Below are 20,297 nucleotides of genomic sequence, written 5' to 3'. Positions count from 1 at the left end.
ATTCCTTAACATTGATGAAAAAACACTAGTTATAAGTGAAATAATCTACCAGTAGAACAAGACATTTTTCCACTATTTCCACTACTGGCAGATCATTTTACTTATAACTAGTATTTTTTTTTTTTCATCAATACTAAGAAATTATTTACTTAAATCAAGCTCCTGTTTTGTCCTGAAAAGTTGCTTGTAAATTAGTTTTGTCTTATATCAAGATAGTTAGACTAGAAAATTACCTGGTAAGATTTTGGGGGTTTGCAGTTCTGACAGGACAGGAAGTGTTTCTACTTAGGGGGAAAAATGGTCAAGAAAACCTTCCATGCAATAATTTAAGTTTATTAAAATGTCAAAATCGATGCAGAGCAACAAGATTTTTTGGCAATATGGAACTTTGTATAATATGTCAACACTGTATCTTTGAAGTCTGCACTCAATGAACAGATTACAACCGTCATGAAAACAAACTCATACAACATTTTTTTTTCTTCTAAACATTCAAAGCTTCAAGTATCACATTACTGGCCGTTAACACTGTAGTCGGACATGTTCACTTTCAAGCTGGTGTCAATGTGTAAAATGCAATTCTATTAAATATAGCAGTACCCAAATGTCGAGTCATTTTCTTGGTGTGAAACATTTCCAGGTTTCTGCGTGTGAAAAGTGTTATCTCCCTTGGTCCCAGTTATTGTTTAACAGCTTTTTTTCCCCCTGTAGTGGCACAACAAATGTTTTGGGTTAAATTCTTGATGCTGTAGGTTGAGGTTTGTAGTGGTGATCTCTGGTTCTACCTCCGCTCGCCGTGGTCCTCCTCCACCCACGCCACGATCTTCCCCTCCCAGCCGGGGACCACTGCTCCATCCTGAAACACCTGAACAGCCGACAAAAACAGCATTTACAGTTATCTTAAACTGAAAATATTCATACCCCTTGGACTTTTCACAATCACAAATTTTGATGTGTTTTTGGGGGGATTTTATGTGCTATTCTTATGCAGTTCCGCTTGATTCTCATCTCTCTCCAGTAATCAGGCTGGGATTTCTCCCATTGAGCCAAATTTCCCAGCTGTCAAATCTCTCAAAACCTCTCAAGGTCAAATGTGAGTTCAGAGTAAACAAACATGGTAGACTAGGAAGAAGCTATGGCGAAGGTTTCTGGAAAGAAACAATACAAATATTGTTTCTTTCCAGAAACATTCGCTTCTCCAATCACTTCTCCAATCTCCACAAGACTTTCTGGTCCGCCATGGCGGTGGTTTTGTCTCTGTATATTTTGAATTCCCACTTCATGTTTCCGGGCATTGTTGTTTATCCTCATGAGAACACCACACACACTGCGATATCAGGCCAAGACAATGTAACATGTTGAATATCGCCCTTCTACCCACGTATTTCCAGTATACCATTGAGATAGCACATTACGCATGTCATAGCAAACATCAGCGACTGGATAAAATCAGATCCAATCGTTTAAAAATTTTACAGTCCACACATCCAGGAAGCAATAATTTGTCAATAGCCGAGGATCCAGATCCCTTGTATGGAACCACCTTGTCCCTACAAGGGACTGGTTTTTAGCTAGGCTGGTGATAGAACAACATTGTAACTCCAATTGTATGTTTAAGGTTTTCCTCTTCCTGGACGTTACAAAAACACATAATTTTGCCATGTATTTTTGGTCTAAAGTCTAGTCCAAATATAGTTATATAATTAAAATAAAACAAAACTAGCTTCTAAGTAACTTTTCAGCAAGATATAGGTGCTTCTTTTAAGTCAATAATTTCTTAATATTGATGAAAAAGTGCTAAGTTTTATTACCAGACGTAATAACGTGAAAAATGTTTGGTTACTCCTACAGTATATCTTGCTGAAAATTTGCTTGTAAGTTAATTTTGTCTTATTTCAAGTGTTCAAAGATATTTGCAATAGAAACTAGACCAAAATTATCTGGTTAGTTTTTTTTTTATGTATAAAAGCCTTAAACAGCTTTTCTTGAAAGCTACTGGGCATGTAATATCCCAATAATTGCATTAAATTTTGTTTTGGAACCTGACAACATGTGACAGAATTTATGGATATTTTTGGAAGAGAAGTGGAGTAAGTTTTTATTATTACTTTTGACATTGAAAGTGATGTTAAAATGAGTGACCTACCTCTTCTTTCACTGTGCCAAACTCTGGGTCAAGAGCCTTGAAGTGGTATCTGAAATTGCCCTGTCTGTCTACAGCAGCCTTAAAGTCTCGCAGTGTCACTTCACCCAGCCTGCAAACACACATTGTCATGATCAGTCATGATCTATGCATCCATACATGCCAAGAAACATGAAGCTTTACTAGGATAAACCACAAGCTGCCAAAGATCCCAGTTTAAAGCTCTGGACATGCCTCAATCAGGCTTCAACTCTCCAGAAGCAATTTGTTTTTGAAATTGGATATAAGAAATATATCTTCCTACAGGAAAGGAATATATGACAGCATTGGGGTCACTTTAAAAAAATTAAAAAAATAAAATTACAAGAGTAAACTTTGATGTCATTATGAGAATGACATCAAAATTTAAGGACTAAGTGACATTACAACTTTGTTCTCAGAATATTATGACTTTATTTTTGTAATTTTATTTTTTATGTTATTTTTTTCTTAGTATGGCCCTAATACACTTCCATAAAAAAAAGAAAAAAAAATCATTACTATTCCAAACGTTTTTTTTGGTACCTTTTCGGGATGTTAATCAAAAACGGAGTGAGCGAGCGATCTGTGAAGTAGAGCACTTTAGTAGAGACGACAGCGTCTAGTCCCGGGCTGCTGTGCGAGTGCGCCACTTCTGAAAAATAATGACACAAATAACTTTAACGAAAAAAAAAAAAAAATCTAACTCTGTAATGGTTCTGATGATCCACCTCACACATGTGGACATGTAATAAAGGGGATCATTTAATTATTTGATTTAAGTTAGAATGTTGCTGGGGATGACGAACGCTGAACAGAACACAAAGATTCTGCTCGTCTTACTGGAGCTCGGCGGCCAGGAGTCACGGTCTGTCGAGTTGGCTCTGCGTCCTGGCGATTTAAATTCCTCCTAGAAGAAAAACATATTATACAATTACTCCTGGTAAACACCTGCTGAAAACAAAAACAAAACAAAACAAAAAAAAACCATTTCAGAGCCAGCGTGTGTAGCTGCTCGTACTCCTTTCTCCTGTCTCCGCTGGTTGTCCAAAGAGTGGAGTCGGTCCATGAGGCTCGCTATGCCTTGCTCCAAAGTGTCCAGGGTGTGATGCTGGGGGTCATGACCCGAGAAACTGTCCCTCAGACTGCGCAGCGCTTCCCTGACGAGCTGCAGCTCCTCACCCTGTGGCAAAACAGACTCAGTTCAGTTCACTTTCACAGAGTTAAAGCTAAAGATGATGGAGATGGCAAGGAGGCTTTTCAACCTCCAGGACAAAGAACATCACCATCAATAAATCATCAAAATACCAGTAAAGAAATATTGCCAGATCAAACCCAGCCTTCTAAACAATCAGCTTAGTTAGCTTTTCTAATGACTGGCTCTGATGTTGCTAACTCAGCAGATAATGGCAGGGTGAACTGCTCTCTCCACGGCAGATATAAAATATCCACAGCATCTTGAAGGACCTAAGCTATCGCTCAGTCCCTGATTGCACTCAGATTCACTGTTGCTTCTCCATTCCAGTCTGTTGTCTAGGTGAACACCGAGTTATTAATAGTGCTTGACATTCTTCTGTTTCTTTGTGAATAAAACAAATCAGATGACTGTAGATTTCCATTCGAGGAGAGATGATTGTTCAGTCTCCATGCTGTAAAAGAAGCTTGAATTTAACACCTTGAAGTTGGGCCTCTGAAAGGCAGAGCTAGTTCCAAGAGTTGTTTTGAGACACTCCAGGTATGTTTTTGATGAGGGAATAACATTAAAACATGTTATGATGTAAAGCTCAAAAAAGTCAACTTTACATATTACTGTCCCTGTAAACTGTTAGTATTTCCAGTATTTTCCTTAAAAAGTGTTCTGAACGACTCCCCAAAGCGTTTTCTTGTCCCAGTTTTACACACACTGCATAACATTTTGCAACATGTTAGCAGAATCACATAAAAATCATTATACAGCTCTAAAAAATTCATAAATCTGTAGAATTTAGAATTCTGCACATCTCTCTCTTTTTTTATTATTAAAAAGTAGTAAAAATCCAAAAACTGACACGTACTTGTGCATTGTGCTGAAATGTTGAAGGAGAAGTCGACACCACCAAGTTGTCACAGCCACCATTCTCACCTCTAAATGTTTGTAAGATGGAGACATGGTAGAGTGGGAAAAATACAATTAATTTGGAGCTTTTTTAAAATTATTATTTTAACTAACTCACATGTTAAAAATATTTATGTAGTCTCTAATATGTTTTTACAACTTCAATCATGTTCCTCAGAAAGTAGAATCTTGACGCAGGGTTTTTCTAATTATCTGGTATAATTCAGATTCATATTTGACTATGTATCAAAGACCAGACATTCATTTTAAACTGCACTAAGTTCTTCCTTTTAAATTTCACTTAAATTGTATGTAGCATTATTATTCCAAAGTCAACGATTCAAATAAGTCAATAAATCACTGAAATGAAAATGGAATATTATACCAAACCTCTGAATGCACCTAAAACAAAATGATATAAAAGTTTATTCCCCAGACTAAGAGCTTTATTGTTGTCAAAAACTCATTATAAACATATTAGTGACTCGCTTTGTTGCTCTACATGCTATGTTTGAAGTTACAGTAAAACTTGGAGCACTTGTGTTTATTTTTGAGTAATTCTGCTTCAAGAAAAGCTCCCTAGTTCAGGAAATGCATTAAAAAAGGCTAAAAAAAAAACCCTTCTCTGATTAATGCGCTGTTTATTCTGCAGTGGGAACCGGTCTCTGTAGCCTACAACGCTGAGCTGAATGAGAAAACACAGCTTTGTTTTCAAGCTTGGCACTGTCTAAATGCATCAGTGGTTCCGTTGTCTAAATGATTTGTTGCTATGATAAGAAGAAATGCGCGCCCCGTCATGTGCGAAAGCTCTCTGATGATTGTTAGGTTTATTCACGCTGAAATGTTGGATTGTGGCGTGGCGACACTGCAACCGCGGCGCTCTCTGTACCCGTCCGTGGCCGACTTCGTGTGCTTTGTGCTGACTTTCATCGGGCTTCTGTTGCTGCAGCAGCAGCCTGTCCTTCTTCCCCAGCTGCTGCTGCTGATGTGGTTTTGACAAAACAGACAGACAGAAAAAATAAAAATAAAAAATACAAACGACAAAAGTGATTACCTGCACGCGAAAAGAAAATCCATTACGGTGTAAATAATGAAAAGCTATACCTCATATTCGGTGAGTAATTTGTTCCTTTCACTCAGCTTGCATTTGAGCTCCTCCTGCAGGCGGGCAGAGTGTGGAATACGGTAAGCTCTAGATAGATTTCTTCCACGTACACTTGTATCCCAGCCAGATATTTTTTTTCAGGTCAAAAAAGGAAATCATCGCTTGTCTCACATTTTCTCCTTCCAACTGATCTTTGGCCATGTTGCACCTCAGTAGCTCCTGCTTTAGCTGCAGCACGGCGTCCTCCTGCACTGACAGGCGCTGCTGCAGCGCATCCTAATGAGAGAGATGGGAAGATCAGAGAGATCAGAGAGCAAAGGCGGGTGAATTGTTTCCATCTCATCAACAGCCGTCCAGTTTCTTCTTTTTTCTTTTTGTTAAGGAATCAAATCTAAACTTTATATGTGCAGAGATGCAATAATCAACTGAATCAAACTAAATTTCCACCATTTTAAGTCTGTAAATGGATCAAGAAACAGCATTTACTTCGACTCACTGGTGTTAAGTTTAATAAACATATGTTTTGATACGTATGCAAGAATCATATTATATATATATTTTTTCATTTTTGTTGCATTAAAAACTACTATTTCTGTTGTGGGAACTGTCATATATTTCTTCTGCGACAGTGTAGAGAAAGGATTTCTCATTTTTAGAGTTCTTCAGGTTTTTACATTTTGGTCACAATTTAATGTCTCATACCATCAAATAAATTGCAGTATAAGACAAAGATAACCTGAGTAAACACAAAAAGTAGCTTTCAAATGATGATTTAATTTAATCTCTGGTGTCCTAGAGAAGCATCTTACAAGTGGGAATGCTTTTCAAGAACAATATTTGTGTTTGTGGGGCTATAATTGCTGTGACACACATACGCAGCCACACAGTTACCTAAAAAAAGATGCAACTAATAGATTTTATGGTCACAACAGAACAGCAGAACATTGTGATAAAGCTTCAAGTGCATATCGCCTCATCCATTTAAAATAATAAAAAAGATTTACATCCTTCACTCCACTTTAGTCTCAAAGATAAGTTAAGAGGTTTTACCTTGATGGCCTGAATGTGTCGCGTCTCCTGTTTGTGCCTCAGGAGCTCCCTCTGTGAGCCACACACACGCACACACACACACACACGTGCGAACACCCTCATTACACAAAAGGAAGCTCATCTATATTAATTGCAATTACAGTTCCTCACTGTACCTTCAGATCAAGGCCTTCTTCCATGCTTTGGTCCAGACGACTGCGGATTAGAACCTTCAAAGGAAGAGCGCATGAACAGGATAATTAGAGAAGGGGAGAAAATGTCAGAACGCATGAAGAGGCAACAGAAACGCGTGACAGCGGGCCGGCAGATCAGAGAGAATTCATCGGCTCACTGGCTTCTCCCACCAACACCCCAGAAGGGAGTGACGGCTGAAAAATATCATCACAGGGAGAAGAGGCCTGACGCGGGCGCTTCACGAAAGATCTGCGACCGAGCGAGGCCTTCTCAGGTTAGCAGAGGGAGAGAGGGAACCGGACCGTACCAGCTGCTGCTCCGCGGTCGTCCGGCCATCTCCGAAGCTCCCGGATTCGTCCTGGTCCTCTTCCGGGAGGGAGCCGTGCAGCAGCAGACCCTGAGGGGGACAACATGGGAGAAGGAACGAGGCTCAAAACTCAGCGTTGGTGTTGTCTTAGGACTGGACAATATATCAATCAATATACATGTGACAGAATATTCAATATATAGGATAACTCTGCTGCGATGGACTGGTAACCTGTCCAGGGTCGCAGTCGCCCGAAATGTCTCTCTGGAGATAAGCACCAGCACCCCTCCTGACCCCACTAAGGACAAGGGTTAAAGAAAATGGATTGATGGACAACTCTGATCAAGAACCGTAAAGCGCTCTGGGGGATGTGCAGAGGGAAAGGCTTTAGCTGCGCAACCTCTCATGGTCAGCTAGCAAGGTGAGTGGCATTGCTTTTTGGTTACCAAGCAACCAACCTGTTGAGTAACCAGTGCAGCAGCGGTTTAAGGTTTCACCACCATGCCTCATAACTTGCTTAAAAATAAACAATGGCATGGAGAGAAAACCAGAGATGCACCGATCCGATGTTAGTATCTGTATTGGCCCCGATATTGAAAAAAATTCTAGATCGGGTATTGGTGACGATCTTCCCAACACATAAGAGCAAATCTATGCAGTCTAATTCTATGCTTTGTGCTCTGAGTGGTGTCAAGGTTTACTATTTATTTTACATTATACTTAAAATTTCTAATTTCGCTTTCTGAATTATCTGAATTATTGTTGCAGTTTATTTTTTACTTTTGATCAAGACGGCCAACCTATTGTTTTATTCAGTTTTAGTTTCTTTATCATATATTATATTCCTAATTCCATTACTAAATAGATAAAAGTTGTTATTTTTGCATGTTTGACCAAGCTTGTGAAGATATTTAGTACTTTAGTATGCTGTACTGGTATAAATCAATGTATAATTCAGTACATTTATGCCTGTATTTAAAAAAAGAAAGACTAAGTCAATTCAGCAATGTTTTTCTGTATCGGATTGGTATTGCCCTATGCTAAAGTTCAGATATTGGTATCTGTATCAGAAGTGAGAAAAGTGGATCGGTGCATCCCTGGTGAAATGTCACGCCAAAGTTTGGCAGTATTTCAGATATTCAAAACAAAACAAACAAAACAAAAAAAACCCGAATCAATTATCAGTATCATCTGGTATGAAACTCTTCTATAGTTCTGGTTCTGGTTCTGCGGATGCACAGCAGACTAGAACCAGAAAAGCTCAGTGGTCTGGAAGAATTGATATGTGAAAAACTTTTACGGGGTCTGAATACCTTTGCAAGGAGTCTGAGAAACAAGGCAGTACAACAGAGCTAAATAGAAAATGATATCAAACTGACTATGTGGAAGAAAACACACCTCTGAGTCCTCAGACATGTTTATTTATAGTGTTTTTTACAGTGTTGTTGTTTTTTTTATGTATTTCTGCAGCTGCACTGCTGAACAGAAGAAATGGATGTCTCTATTTTTAACTACAAAGGAAGAACACTGCTTTTGTTTTTTGTGTCTGTTCTGAGTAAATGTACTTGTACTATGTTTAGCTAAGGCTGCACAGAGGCACATTTGTTGGCACCGTTTCCTTACAGCTAAAAGGTCCTGGGTTCAAATCCCAGCACAGACTCTTCCTGCTCGGAGTTTGCATGTTCTCCCCCATGCATGCTTTAGTTCTTCCTCCAGCAGTCCAAAGATGTGCATGTCAGGTTAAATAGTGTCTCTAAATCGTCCTAAGATATGAATATCTGTATGCAAAGTATGGGTAAAGGAATAAAGACAAGATAGGTGGATGTTTGGTTAAGTTAAAAAAAGGATATGATTCATATTATTTTCTTTTTTTTTGTAGTCCATTTTTTTATATCACATCGTGACTGAACAGCGTGAAATGCTGATAGTCCAAAAATACAAATTTGTTCAAATTTAGCAGTTAATTAAATAACCAATTAGATTAATTATCTAAGTGCAGGAAAGGATTAGGGACACTGAAGAAAAAAAAAAAGAATTGAGGCTCTTATCTTATGACCTTTGATCTCAAAATTCTGACCTTTCATGTCATAATTCCCACTCTGAACTCAGAATTCTGAGTATAGATCTGAGAAGATTGATGCAAAAAAATAAAATCAAAAAGGTCAATCCTCCAATCCTCTCAACTTATCTCTGTTTACTTGGTGTGATTCAACCCACTGAAAAAGTCTAGCTCGGCCTGGATGAAATCTCATCACATGCTGCGTTCATCTGCAGCTGTTCTGCCTCCGTACCGAGTCCGGCCCGTTTTCCGGTGCGTTATCACCCGGAGTTACCTGTAGCCGGAACACCATCCTCCTGGCCTCCTGCATCTCCTTCTCCAACTGCTCCTGGTGGACGTCCAGCTGCTCCTCCCAGGACTTCTCCTCCTCCTCCTGCCCATCACGGCTGAGTGTGGGACACAACCCACAGAGCGGCACATCCTCTGAGAGGAAGAGACAGGGAGAATGAGCTTGGATGCTTGTTTTTGAAATGGCATGATATTTGGCTTCTACGAGAGTTTGTGTGCTGCCGACCGACCCGGGACAGATTTCCTCTCTGTCGGCTCGGATTTGTCTTCCAGAGTTTCCCCCTGGTTATCAGGCCGATGAGGGGCCGCTTCTCCTGCGGGGGCCTCAGCGGACTGGGCGATAACGTATTCCTCTTTGGGGGAGTGGGCAGGACTGGCGGAGCTCAGGCTGAAACAGATGGTAAGAACAGGCAGGGGGGGTGAAAATTTGTACACAGGCAAGCTGAGAGCAGTAAACAAACCTGCAAACGTAAAAATGGAGATTGGAGATTTCACTTCCTGCCAGATGAAAATCTGAATTACTCCCATCTTGAGAAAGCAATTTAAACCCAGATCATTTATAATCTTGATAAATAAAATCCGGTCTTGCAAAAGTATTTCTTGCAGCGTTTCATTTTTTCGTCTTTTTTTTTTTTTTTCTTTTGACATCACAAGCACAAACTTCCTCTGCTTTTAACGCCCCAAAAAATTAAATTCAGCTCATTCAACTACCATCATGTAGTTGGAGATGCACCGATTTGAATATTTGGGCCGATGTCAGTATCCGATATTAATATTGCCATTATGGCCAAGAACCGATATTTACAGACATTGCATGTATTATATCTTTAAGTTTCACTCTCATTTCAACACTGAAAAAAATGGTCACACCACTGGACTGTACCAATGTTGTTCTGCTTTAGTTAAACTACCCACAATCCTGTGCTGCATGACCGTCACGCTCACATGACCAAACAAATACTAAATGACCAATCCATTCCAGAAACAAACGGCAACAAGTTGGAAATATAACATCAACCAAGTTTTTTTTATTTATTTTTTTTATTTGACATATTAAAAATGACTGATACCAGCCGATAATTGAAAATTGTTGCTGATATATTGTGCATTTCTGATTTCCAATCAGATGATTAATATTCTTTGAAAAGCAATTTTGCTTAAGGAGACATCAGAATCCATTTTATTTATGGTTTTGGTTGCAAGTGTCTGATTTCCTTTTTATTTTTTGTTTTTGATTGTTGTGTTTTATTATGAATGTGTAAAATGTCTTCCAGTTCCAGTGTTAAATGTGCTTTACGAAATTAAACTTCATTGGCTTTTGAAAGGGTGAACTTGTATTACTGTGACATTATCAATAAATTACTTGAAAGTTATGTCAAAAACAACAATAATTACTGGAACAATTTATCATACAGCGATGTTTGTTATGAAAACAGGCATGAGCACAAGTCTTCTTGTTTTAGTAAATATTGGTGTAGCTACATAAAGATCAAGAAAAACATCAGAAAGGTCAGAGATTAAGTTGTACAACAGAAATTTAAAACAAGTTCACCCAGGGGCTGTCCAAAAATAAGATAAATGAAAGACACAAAACCAAAAAATATATGTTAGTAAAACATTAACAAAAATTCAGCCAAAAAACAAGACGATGCCAAAAGCTACAGGCAAAAGATACTTAAGAAAAGGCAGCGAGAATTCCTGTCTAGTATTTAAAGGCAACTAACTCCAAAATTTGGAAACTTCAGTGAAAGTTGAATCACCTCAAAGTTTCCACCTAATTTTTGGGACAACTAAAACAAATCTAGAAACACTCAGCGTGGAAAAAAATCAAAGATAAAAAAAAAAAAAAAAAAAAGCCATCTGAACTCAACACCCTGCTGCTGGGAAGAAAAAAAAATGTGAGGAACAAAAGAAAAAACAAAAAAAACAGCAGCTTAGCGGTGGGAGAAAGCTGTATGGAGAAACCAAAGAATGGCCCGAGGGATTCTATTTGCACGGTTAAACATGTTTCTTCCCATAAATAAGCAGCACGATTTCGACTTCATATGACCAGGCTTTATGCTTATCTGCAGGAATTACTCAACACAAGCAAACATCCCAACAGAGAGCAAACATTTGTGTCACTTTGGAGTTCACGCTGCTCCAGTTTAAAACCAACTGAGCACATTCCTGCAATATCTTCAGCTAAACTGGAATCATGCCTGAAGGAACCAGCAGCAGCATGTGAAACTGAACTCGGGAAGCTGCTGAGAAGCCAACACTCACGTTTCAGATGCTAGCACAGTAGCATGCAGACAAAATGCAGAGTTTATTGGTTTCAACTGAAGTGAGTTTTCTTTTCACTATTATTTTATCTACGTGACTGAATTGCTGTTTTAGGCTTCTGTTATGTTATTTAAAACAAGTCAAAACATATTTAAACAAAACCTAGTTATATGTTAAACCATTCTTAATCCACAAGGTAAAGAACGGTTTAATAATAAAGATGAAAATAAAGACCTAAAAACTAAAATTCTTCGAACGAGGTGAAGGTTTTGACATTTATACTAGTATAGATTTGTCAACATTTTTACTGTGAAACTGAAATCAAAGGGAAGGAAAAAGTTTTTTGTGGATTACAGATATAAAGATGGATGGACTGACCTATATCTACACTTATATAGTTATATGTTTTTTGGTTTTAATAATTTATTTTCCTTTTGGTGTGCTACCTTAAAAAAAATGTTCTTAGGGATCTGGCCACCCCTATGAACATTTTCCAGGGCACCGGGGCACTGGCTTTTGAGTCTCTATGTATAATTTCGATTCTGTTTGACTTAAGAAAATAAAATAAAAAACTAAAAACCAAACATTTAAAGTTCTGGCAGCATTTCCTGTCTTTAAAAATATCCCTGAAGTTGTATGATAGTCTAATTCAATGGTATAATAAAAAAAAAGCAACAAAAAAAAAAACAAAACATGAATAACATTTAAGCTGAACGCATGTAAACGATTCAGAAAAACAACTTATGTTCATCCTTTGTCTGAAGTGTTCACCATCAGCTGAACATGCTTTATTCAAGAATGTCATGTTGTCATAATGGAATGTGAGAAGGTCCTGGTGGAACAAATTGTGTTTTTTATTTTTTTTATTTTAAAGAAACAAAAAAACGTCACCTTATGTGTGTATATAGGATGAAATAACTGAAGGGGCACATGTAAGAGCCTCAATTTAAAATATGGCCTCTTTTAATCCAGTTTTATAGAAGATGATGACCTCCTAAAACATGTCTGCCTTCCCTGAGAAGGATAAAAGTATCAGATTTTAGTATCCCCACTGATGTTTCTTTGAGGCCACGTCAAAGCAGGAAGTGAGCATCTTATCAGATGCTGCTGTAATTATCCTCAACTGTTTTTTCCAGAGCAGACCAAGGAGCTGTTGGCTCCTGCAAATACCGTCTCTGCATCTGTTGGCGCTTTTGGAACAGACGCCATTACTCCAAAAGCCATTCTGGTGTTAGGAACGGAACAAATACCACACAAACCGGGAGCATATGGGTTGAGCCGGAGATTAGGCGCTGCATGGGATTTGCACAGGATGAGCTTTAGTAGCATCAGATTAACAGGATTTAATAAACTCTGGAGGAAAATGACTGAGAATGCACATTTGTTCACAGTTAATATGCGATTTAAAGGTACTTTGTTACTTATAAAAGAAAAACATTTCATCTAGTTCACAACTGACCTCAATGTTTCTAACCAGCGATGCCCAGCTATTAAAATTAATTGTGGCCAACAAAGCGTCTCCACCTTGTAGTAGTATAGGAAATATGTCTTGTTACCTTACTGTATTACTCTGTGTTTTTTTAGCTTAAAAGTACATTTATCTCACGCTTTGAAAGTATTTTTAAGATGCTAACAATAACAAGTCGGTGGTAGGTTTGGACAGTTATTGTGTTATCATTTACTTACTGATTTTATTTTACTTAATGATTTAATTTACCATTTCACGATAAATTCCAATTAATTGACACTTTGGTTGATAAATGTCACTTTGGTCAGTTAGTTTCCTTTTCAGAACCAAAATGCATGCAAGACATGGATTTTGTCTTGCATATTATTCAAGACAAAAATGCGTTCAAGGACTTTATTATATTTTGTGTCAATTTTTACATAATGCGAGTTTAATGATGTTCTATGACATTTCAAAGCCCTGCAGTTATACAGCTACCCAAAAAAAGAAGTAATAAATGGTTCTTATCATCATTTTTATCATTATCACAACAGCACCACAAAATATTGTGATAAGACTTTAAGTGTGTATTGCTCACTTGTTGTCAGTAGATGGAGAATATGTTCTGGACGGATTAGACGAAAATTTTATTTGCTGACCTGTTTGCAAAAATGTAATTTGCATTGGAAAACTAACACTGTACATCATCCTGAACACAAAATCCTCTCTGTGAAACATGGTGGCAGCAGGGCAAGGGAAGCTGGGATTGAGACTAAGACTAAATCTATGCTTTAAACTAATTGAGAATCTGTCTAATTCCGAATATTGATGTTTATGTACCTTCGCTAGCTAGAGAGGGAGAACTTGACCCACTATGCAAAAATGAATGAGCAAAAGTTTGTAGAGACCTACCCAAAAAGGCTAACAAATACAAATACTAATGCACCTCATGTTCAAATTCATTTCTAAAGATTTGTGAAAACATGTGTTTCCCTTCTGCTTTACGCTTTACGATTAAGCAGTGCCATTTTTATTTTTATCTGTCATATGGATCCTAATGAAATATTCAGATATTTGTTGTTCTCCCAAAAAGTTCCAAGCGCTGTGAAAACTTCTGCAAGGCACTGCAACGGTAATTATAACGTGGCTCAGAATAGTTCTGCTACATACATCAGTGGTTGCTAGGCACTGGAGGCTCATATCACACAGACACCAACGGTCACACCCACATCCACTGCAATGTAAACATGCAGCAATCACTGGCTTCCTTTGGGTTATAAAGTCTTCAATTTACGACGAAATAAATTGTTATGAGCATGAATACGATCCACATGTAAATCAGGAGAGGATTCTGAATGCAGGCCTGATGCTCTGTGTATTTCTGCCGCTGATGAATACATGCACTGTCGATAAAAATAGCTGCCTGTAGGCTGCTTGGCGTGTAATGTTGGAATAATAATGTTTCTTTTTTTTTTTTAAATAGCCGCGTCCTACCATTTCATCTGCTTCGCTCCCATGCTGTTGTTTGTTGCCTTTTACCCTCCCACACAGTCGGACTTGTGCATCTGGGTGATGCCCCGGTTCTCAGTCAGGACCATAGCCCAAACAGAGCCGGAGGCTGCGGGGAATGGGGAAGGGGAGCAGCCGCCGCAGGAGTCTCCACGTCGCACACTGTGTTCAATCAGAAATAACAGCACGGTCAAATCCACTCCTGCAGCACAACGCTCCAAATCCAAATCAAAGAAGAAGAAGGGGGAAAAAAGCCCGAAACCCCGTTTCCCCTAAATCATACCAAAGCTTGGTCCAAGCTGGCACCGCGAGAGAGAGAGAGAGAGAGAGAGAGAGAGAGAGAGAGAGACGGCGCGCGCGCTGCAGCTCAGCAGCACCAGCGAATGAAGTCTGCTGGTTTTCTCATCGCTCTCACCAGCTCCCTAACACGAACACAGCGTCTTTGTGTTCCCTATGCATCTCTTTCACTCCTGTGTTTTCTTTTTCTGCCGGAACCTTTTTTGCATTTCTCCCCCTCGTCCTTCCCCCTTCCTTCTCTCCTCCCTCCTTCTGTTTCTTTTCTGTTTCGTCGCACTGGCTTTGTAATAAGTTCTTCCTTCTTTCAGAGAGCAGAGATGTCAGACATTGCTCTGGCTGTCTGGGTGTGTTTACCCTCCCCCCTCTCTCTATCTCCAGAAGGAGGAGTGAGGTTTCTTCTTCTTTTTTTCATTTTTCTATGTTCCTTATATCATTGCATGTAAAATTAAAACTAGCATAAGGGAAGGAAATGTCAGGGTGGGTTTTTTTTTTGTTTTTGTGATGGCACACCAAAACCAAAAAAATAATTTTAGGAGCTTTATTACAGACTGAATTTCGATAAATTAAAATGCATTTATATTAATTTTATCAGTTATTTTATCAGTTCAGTTAAAGATACCTACTATGCCACATTAAATCGCTATCATAAAAAGGTACACGTATAGCAAGTGTTATTTTGTTCATTTTCATGGATTAGCTATGATGAAAACCTACCTTTTGAATTTTTAATCTGAAATGTCAATTTCATGTATGCTGGTATTAGAAGTGTGCAGTACTGCATATTGTGGTACCAATCTGATACCAAGTAAACAGAACCTGTATCATCGATACTGATACCAACTTATTATTCAAGTGCGATACATCATCAAACTTCTGACCTCTAGGAGTTACTGAGGCTTTTTTCCATTCAACTATTTAGTTAAAACCTAGGACAAAATTTAGATAAAGTATATATGTGTCTACAAAATACCTTAGTAACATATTTACATGATAAACAGAAACAGAAAAGGAACAAAACAAATTTCAGTGTCAGTTGTGCAAAAACAATAGCTTGAGATCAAATCATAGCAATCTGTTTTCATTAAAATGAAATTTCAAGAGGGAATCTGAAACTAAAGTCAATCTTATCACACTATCGAAACCAACTTAGTATCGATATTATCAGGATTTTGAATCCATCAGCCCATGTCTAGTTGGTAATATGACGCCTGGAGACTATCATTGAAACCTTTCATAAGGGGACTAACTCACAAAAGAAACAAGGAAGCTATGGTTCTACATCCCAGCTTATGGGATCCATTTTTCTCTCTTGATTTTGCTATAATCTTCCACATTACATTAGCACTTTTATTTATTCCACTGAATGCTACGAGTTGCTTGGTAGTTTATGTATTTTTGTTTAAATAAGTTTGTTCTTGTTTTTCCAGCTGGTGAAGAGTACAAACTCATGGTGATTTTACACACAGTATTGCTGATACATGTATGCTGTATTTTACTGTTTATACTTTTTGTTCCCTATCATGAGTTAACACGCCTAACTGCAGAAATGAATTGTAATTCAGGCCATCAGGCCATGTCGTATATGACATTGTAGGTTCCAGAAAACCGCAACCTACAATTGCAGCTCCTCTTACATTAAAAAGCAAGGGCCTCCGATTCCAAACGCCAACCTGAATGACAAACCTGCGAATAAAAAAAATAAAAAATGTCTAATTTAAAATGTCTGTGACAGCTCACAGAAATGAAAGGGTACGTGTGTGGTTTTTATGGTAATCGCCCCTATAAGAGGCTTTTGGGCCATGGGAACACTATCATTAAGTTGTTAAAAATGTTGCTGGTGTCATCAACTAAACTGTGAAGCAGCTCTTTATGTGGCAGCTTGCAGCTCTGTCCAGAGCCAAATGACAGTCTTAAATTGTGTATAAGCATCATTGGCGCATGCTTCAGTGAGCTACTGTGCTGCAGACCCATGAATATGTATGTGACGCAGAGAGAGACTGATGCTGCAGCTGATTTATTGGCAGAAAAACAGCAGAAGCAGGAGTGTGCCTGTCGTCGACAACAAAAGTACAAATATTACTTTGGGAATATATTTTTTATATGATAACGCATCATGCTGGGTCTAACTCGCAGCAAGATCTGATGATACCTTTGCTTTTCTGTAAAAGTTTTAAAAAATTTTACTTTTTCTGCACTTTGTCAACACAAATTTCAGTGTGTTTTAGTCAGATTTTAAGTAAAGAAGAGCACCACTGTGAAGTTAAGAAAGAAAATGTACTGTTTACAAAAGCTTTTTTTCCTCTCTTTTTTTATTTTACAGGTAAAAGTTAAAAAAAAACCGCATGTGTTTGTATTCAGTCCCCTCTCAGACAACAGATCAAACATTTCGCTGCGATTACAGCAGCAATATTTTGGGTAGCTGTTCCGTTTTGATGGGAAAAAAGAAGAAAGGAAAAGAAAAGAAAAAAAAAGAAAAGAAAAGAGAAGAAAAGAAAAGAAAAGCAGTTTGTGCAGAAAAAGCAACAGTCCAACACATTCAGCATCTCCTCTTGAAGCCTTTCAGCCCCAATAAAGTTGTTTTTGTTTCCTTACGCACTGATTTCCATTCCTTTCAGGGGTACTTTGATTGTTTTTGTTCACATATTAAAAACACAAGGACGAACTCGGGTCCCAAGGAGCAAGACAATAAAATTTTGGCAGACAATAATGTTACTGTTGGAACTGGGAGGTGAGATGTGGGGGGAGGGGAGGGGAACCATATTTATTTTTCAAGATTCATGTATGGAGAATGTATAAGCATTTACTTCAGTGTCAAAAATGTGGATGGAAAGTCATTCCAGAACTCGGGGGGCCGCCAGGAGGGGGAGAAGAAAGCCTGTTTGCTGCAGGGACAAAAAGCTGGCAGACAATTTGGAAATCAAATGAGTCGCTAAAATAGAGCAGATTGTTTGCACACTCACAAGGAATTTTGATTGCAAATTATTACTGTGCCTGCTACAAAACATAAGTTATCAAGGCTTTTTCATTTTAGTGACCTTGAAACAAATATTCATGAAGCACCTCTGATAAGGTTTTGTCCCTTGGTATCCCATTTATATTTATTGTCAAATTTTACTGAGGTAAGAAATATTGAATATTTAGTGGAGGCGTAAAAGAGAAAAACCCAAGTTTCACAGGCTCTCTGTTACTCTGCTTTTATAGATTGGTTTTAATCCCATTTTTAACAATCCTAACTTTGAAATGCATGGATGTTTACTTCTTAATAAAAACATATTTATTCTATTGTAAAATGATACATATCTTCCAATAGGTGATATTCACTGACAAAAGTCAAATTTAATACTCTTATTTTTTCTTAATGTCCAAGAAATTCCTGATTCACTCACATCTAGCTCAAATTTTTCTGCTAAATTCCTAATAAATTTGAAATGTCTCAGATAACTAAGTTAATATGCACACTGTATTCAGTTTTAAAGTGGCTTAAAGCTGCAGTAGATAACTTTTTAGCCTGGCCTTTGCCTTTCTCCGCTTGATTCTCATCTCCCTCTGTCTGGAATTTCTCCCACTGAGGTCAATTTCTCCAGTAGGATTTCAACCAGGCCAATCAGTGAACAGAACGAGAAGTTGAGAACCATGACGAATTGTATTCTGCCTGTAACATGGCAATGCCAGCAGAGGAAGTGACCAAAGTCATTCAGTCAGGTCTGTTCAGCTTGGCACTTCCCTCTTCAAAAATAACCAATCAGAGCCAGGAGGAGTGCGTTACCCCTGTCAATCATGCTAACACACTCTCCACTGCTTTCTGCAGCTACAACTAGTTCACCACAATGATGCCAAGCTAGTTAGCATGGCCACTGATTACGGCGGATAAACAGTATTCCTTTAACAGTGAGTTGTTTCTCTGCTATTAAAACAGCTGTGATGTGTACACGAGTTTGATTGACAACACTGAGACCCTCCTCTTGGCTCTGATTGGTTGTTTTTGACCAGGGGCGGTGCATTATTGCAGATGGCAATAGGACTACAAGAAGAAAGTAGATGGGGAATAAACAACTCAGACTATAAGACAAACTGTGAACCATGACTGGATCTAAAATTAGTTAAATAATATTTGCTTTTATCCCCAATACTCAACTGAACTTACGATGAGACATAGGATCTAACACAATCTCACTCAAAAACAGAACAATCGTGAAATTAAGTACATTAAAGCAGGTTACGTCATAGTCAAGTCCATCATTTTGAGACTTCTAAAACGCCTTGAATCACAGCCAGGACAGCCTGAATAGACCACAGCCTAATTGGTTTGCACAAAGTCATCCATCTTGTTTGTGTGTTGTCTGCAAACAAATTATCCTAATTACTTTACATTAGAAAAGGACATGGAGCATTTTGGATGAACCCCGTCTGAGCTCCATGTAGTGTTATAATCCCACTGAGGGCCGCAATTTAGCAAAAGTAGGTTGCACAAAGAGTTCCTGCTTTTAGAGGTAACTTAGGTTTATATGGGTCAGATTTCAGTCAAGAATGGACAAGCAAAGCTCTCATAAAGCCCAATGGGTTTTAGCGGGATCTCAAGGGGTTTGCAGCTTCGAACAGGTTTCCATTGCCCTGTTTTTAACTCCATCCATCTTCCTTTCACCTCTGACCATATTCTCCATCTCTGATGAAGTGAAGTATCCCTGCGGAACGATGCGGGACTGTCTGGATGTGTGTTGGTTGTCTGGCCCAAATGCAAGCCAGAAAGTTAAGTTTTAGTCTAATTTGACAGTGGAATGTTCCTTCATGCTGTATCCTGTAGCTGGCTTGTGGCAAACTGCGAACAGGTCTTGTTAAGGATTTCTTTTAATAATGTTCTCTAACAAACTGTGGAGGTCTTCACACAATAGCTGTAAGTAAGCAGCAGTATCATCTAACTTCTCTTTAAGTCTTTCACGTTAACAGGGCTAAAATGTTTTCAGTATGAGGAAGAAAGTTGGACATCGTTTGTTTGTGTGGCAGGACGCATTGTCCTAAAGAAAATGTGATAGATCAATGTTTTGTTTTGTTTTTTGTAAGGATCTGCAGCATTCACTCCCAGTTTCTGAATCTTTTTATGAAGTTGTGGCATTTAGATATTTATGACCTGGAATATGAGAAGTTTATATTGCAAGACAAAAAAAAGTACATTGTAATAAATGGGTCACCATAGATTTTAGCTTTATGTGTAACTTTAACTTCCAAAAACCGATTAACAATGTCTTTTTCTTTCCTTTCCCAACATTTTGTGCATTCTGAGTTGCACTATTATCTTCTTATTTCTTGTTTTTAAAAAACAAAAAAAATTCTCATAATACTGCATCATTTACACTTTTTTTCCCCTTTAGTTGTTTTCTAAAATATAAAATCCATTTCCTGCCCTTCTCGTTTGTCCCCATATGGATCTTTATTTAACTTCTCAGCAGCCTCTCTGCCTCACATTTCTCTCTTATTACTGGGACACGTCCTTCTCTGTTATTTGCCATGAACTAGCCTGTATTTAGATCCTCACCTATGATTAA

The 20,297-nt window shown here is 38.2% G+C and overlaps 1 protein-coding gene across 4 annotated transcripts in view; it reads right to left on the bottom strand.

The window, feature by feature from the left end:
- Positions 1-317: 317 nt before the first annotated feature.
- Positions 318-20,297, bottom strand: part of dixdc1a (DIX domain containing 1a) — a 29,419-nt gene continuing 9,439 nt past the window's right edge. Inside the window, exons 1-16 of one of the 4 annotated variants that reach the window (XM_015034764.1) lie at positions 14,744-15,099; positions 14,446-14,622; positions 9,470-9,627; positions 9,226-9,374; positions 6,893-6,982; positions 6,567-6,620; positions 6,412-6,462; positions 5,533-5,637; positions 5,361-5,414; positions 5,146-5,241; positions 4,216-4,293; positions 3,183-3,344; positions 3,005-3,071; positions 2,708-2,816; positions 2,147-2,255; positions 318-865 (exon numbers count right to left, since the gene is read on the bottom strand). In XM_015034764.1, the coding sequence (XP_014890250.1) occupies positions 782-865; positions 2,147-2,255; positions 2,708-2,816; positions 3,005-3,071; positions 3,183-3,344; positions 4,216-4,293; positions 5,146-5,241; positions 5,361-5,414; positions 5,533-5,637; positions 6,412-6,462; positions 6,567-6,620; positions 6,893-6,982; positions 9,226-9,374; positions 9,470-9,627; positions 14,446-14,468 (1,389 nt within the window). In that variant the 5' untranslated portion in view covers positions 14,469-14,622; positions 14,744-15,099 and the 3' untranslated portion in view covers positions 318-781. The other 3 variants (XM_015035001.1, XM_015034920.1, XM_015034836.1) reach the window with 3 other exon arrangements.

This window comes from Poecilia latipinna, unplaced genomic scaffold, assembly GCF_001443285.1.
Source record: "Poecilia latipinna isolate Pla-1442-1.1 unplaced genomic scaffold, P_latipinna-1.0 Scaffold1, whole genome shotgun sequence".
In the NCBI taxonomy this organism is placed as follows: domain Eukaryota; kingdom Metazoa; phylum Chordata; class Actinopteri; order Cyprinodontiformes; family Poeciliidae; genus Poecilia; species Poecilia latipinna.
Note: the sequence above shows the minus strand (reverse complement) of the source record. Positions and strands in the feature narration are given on the sequence as shown.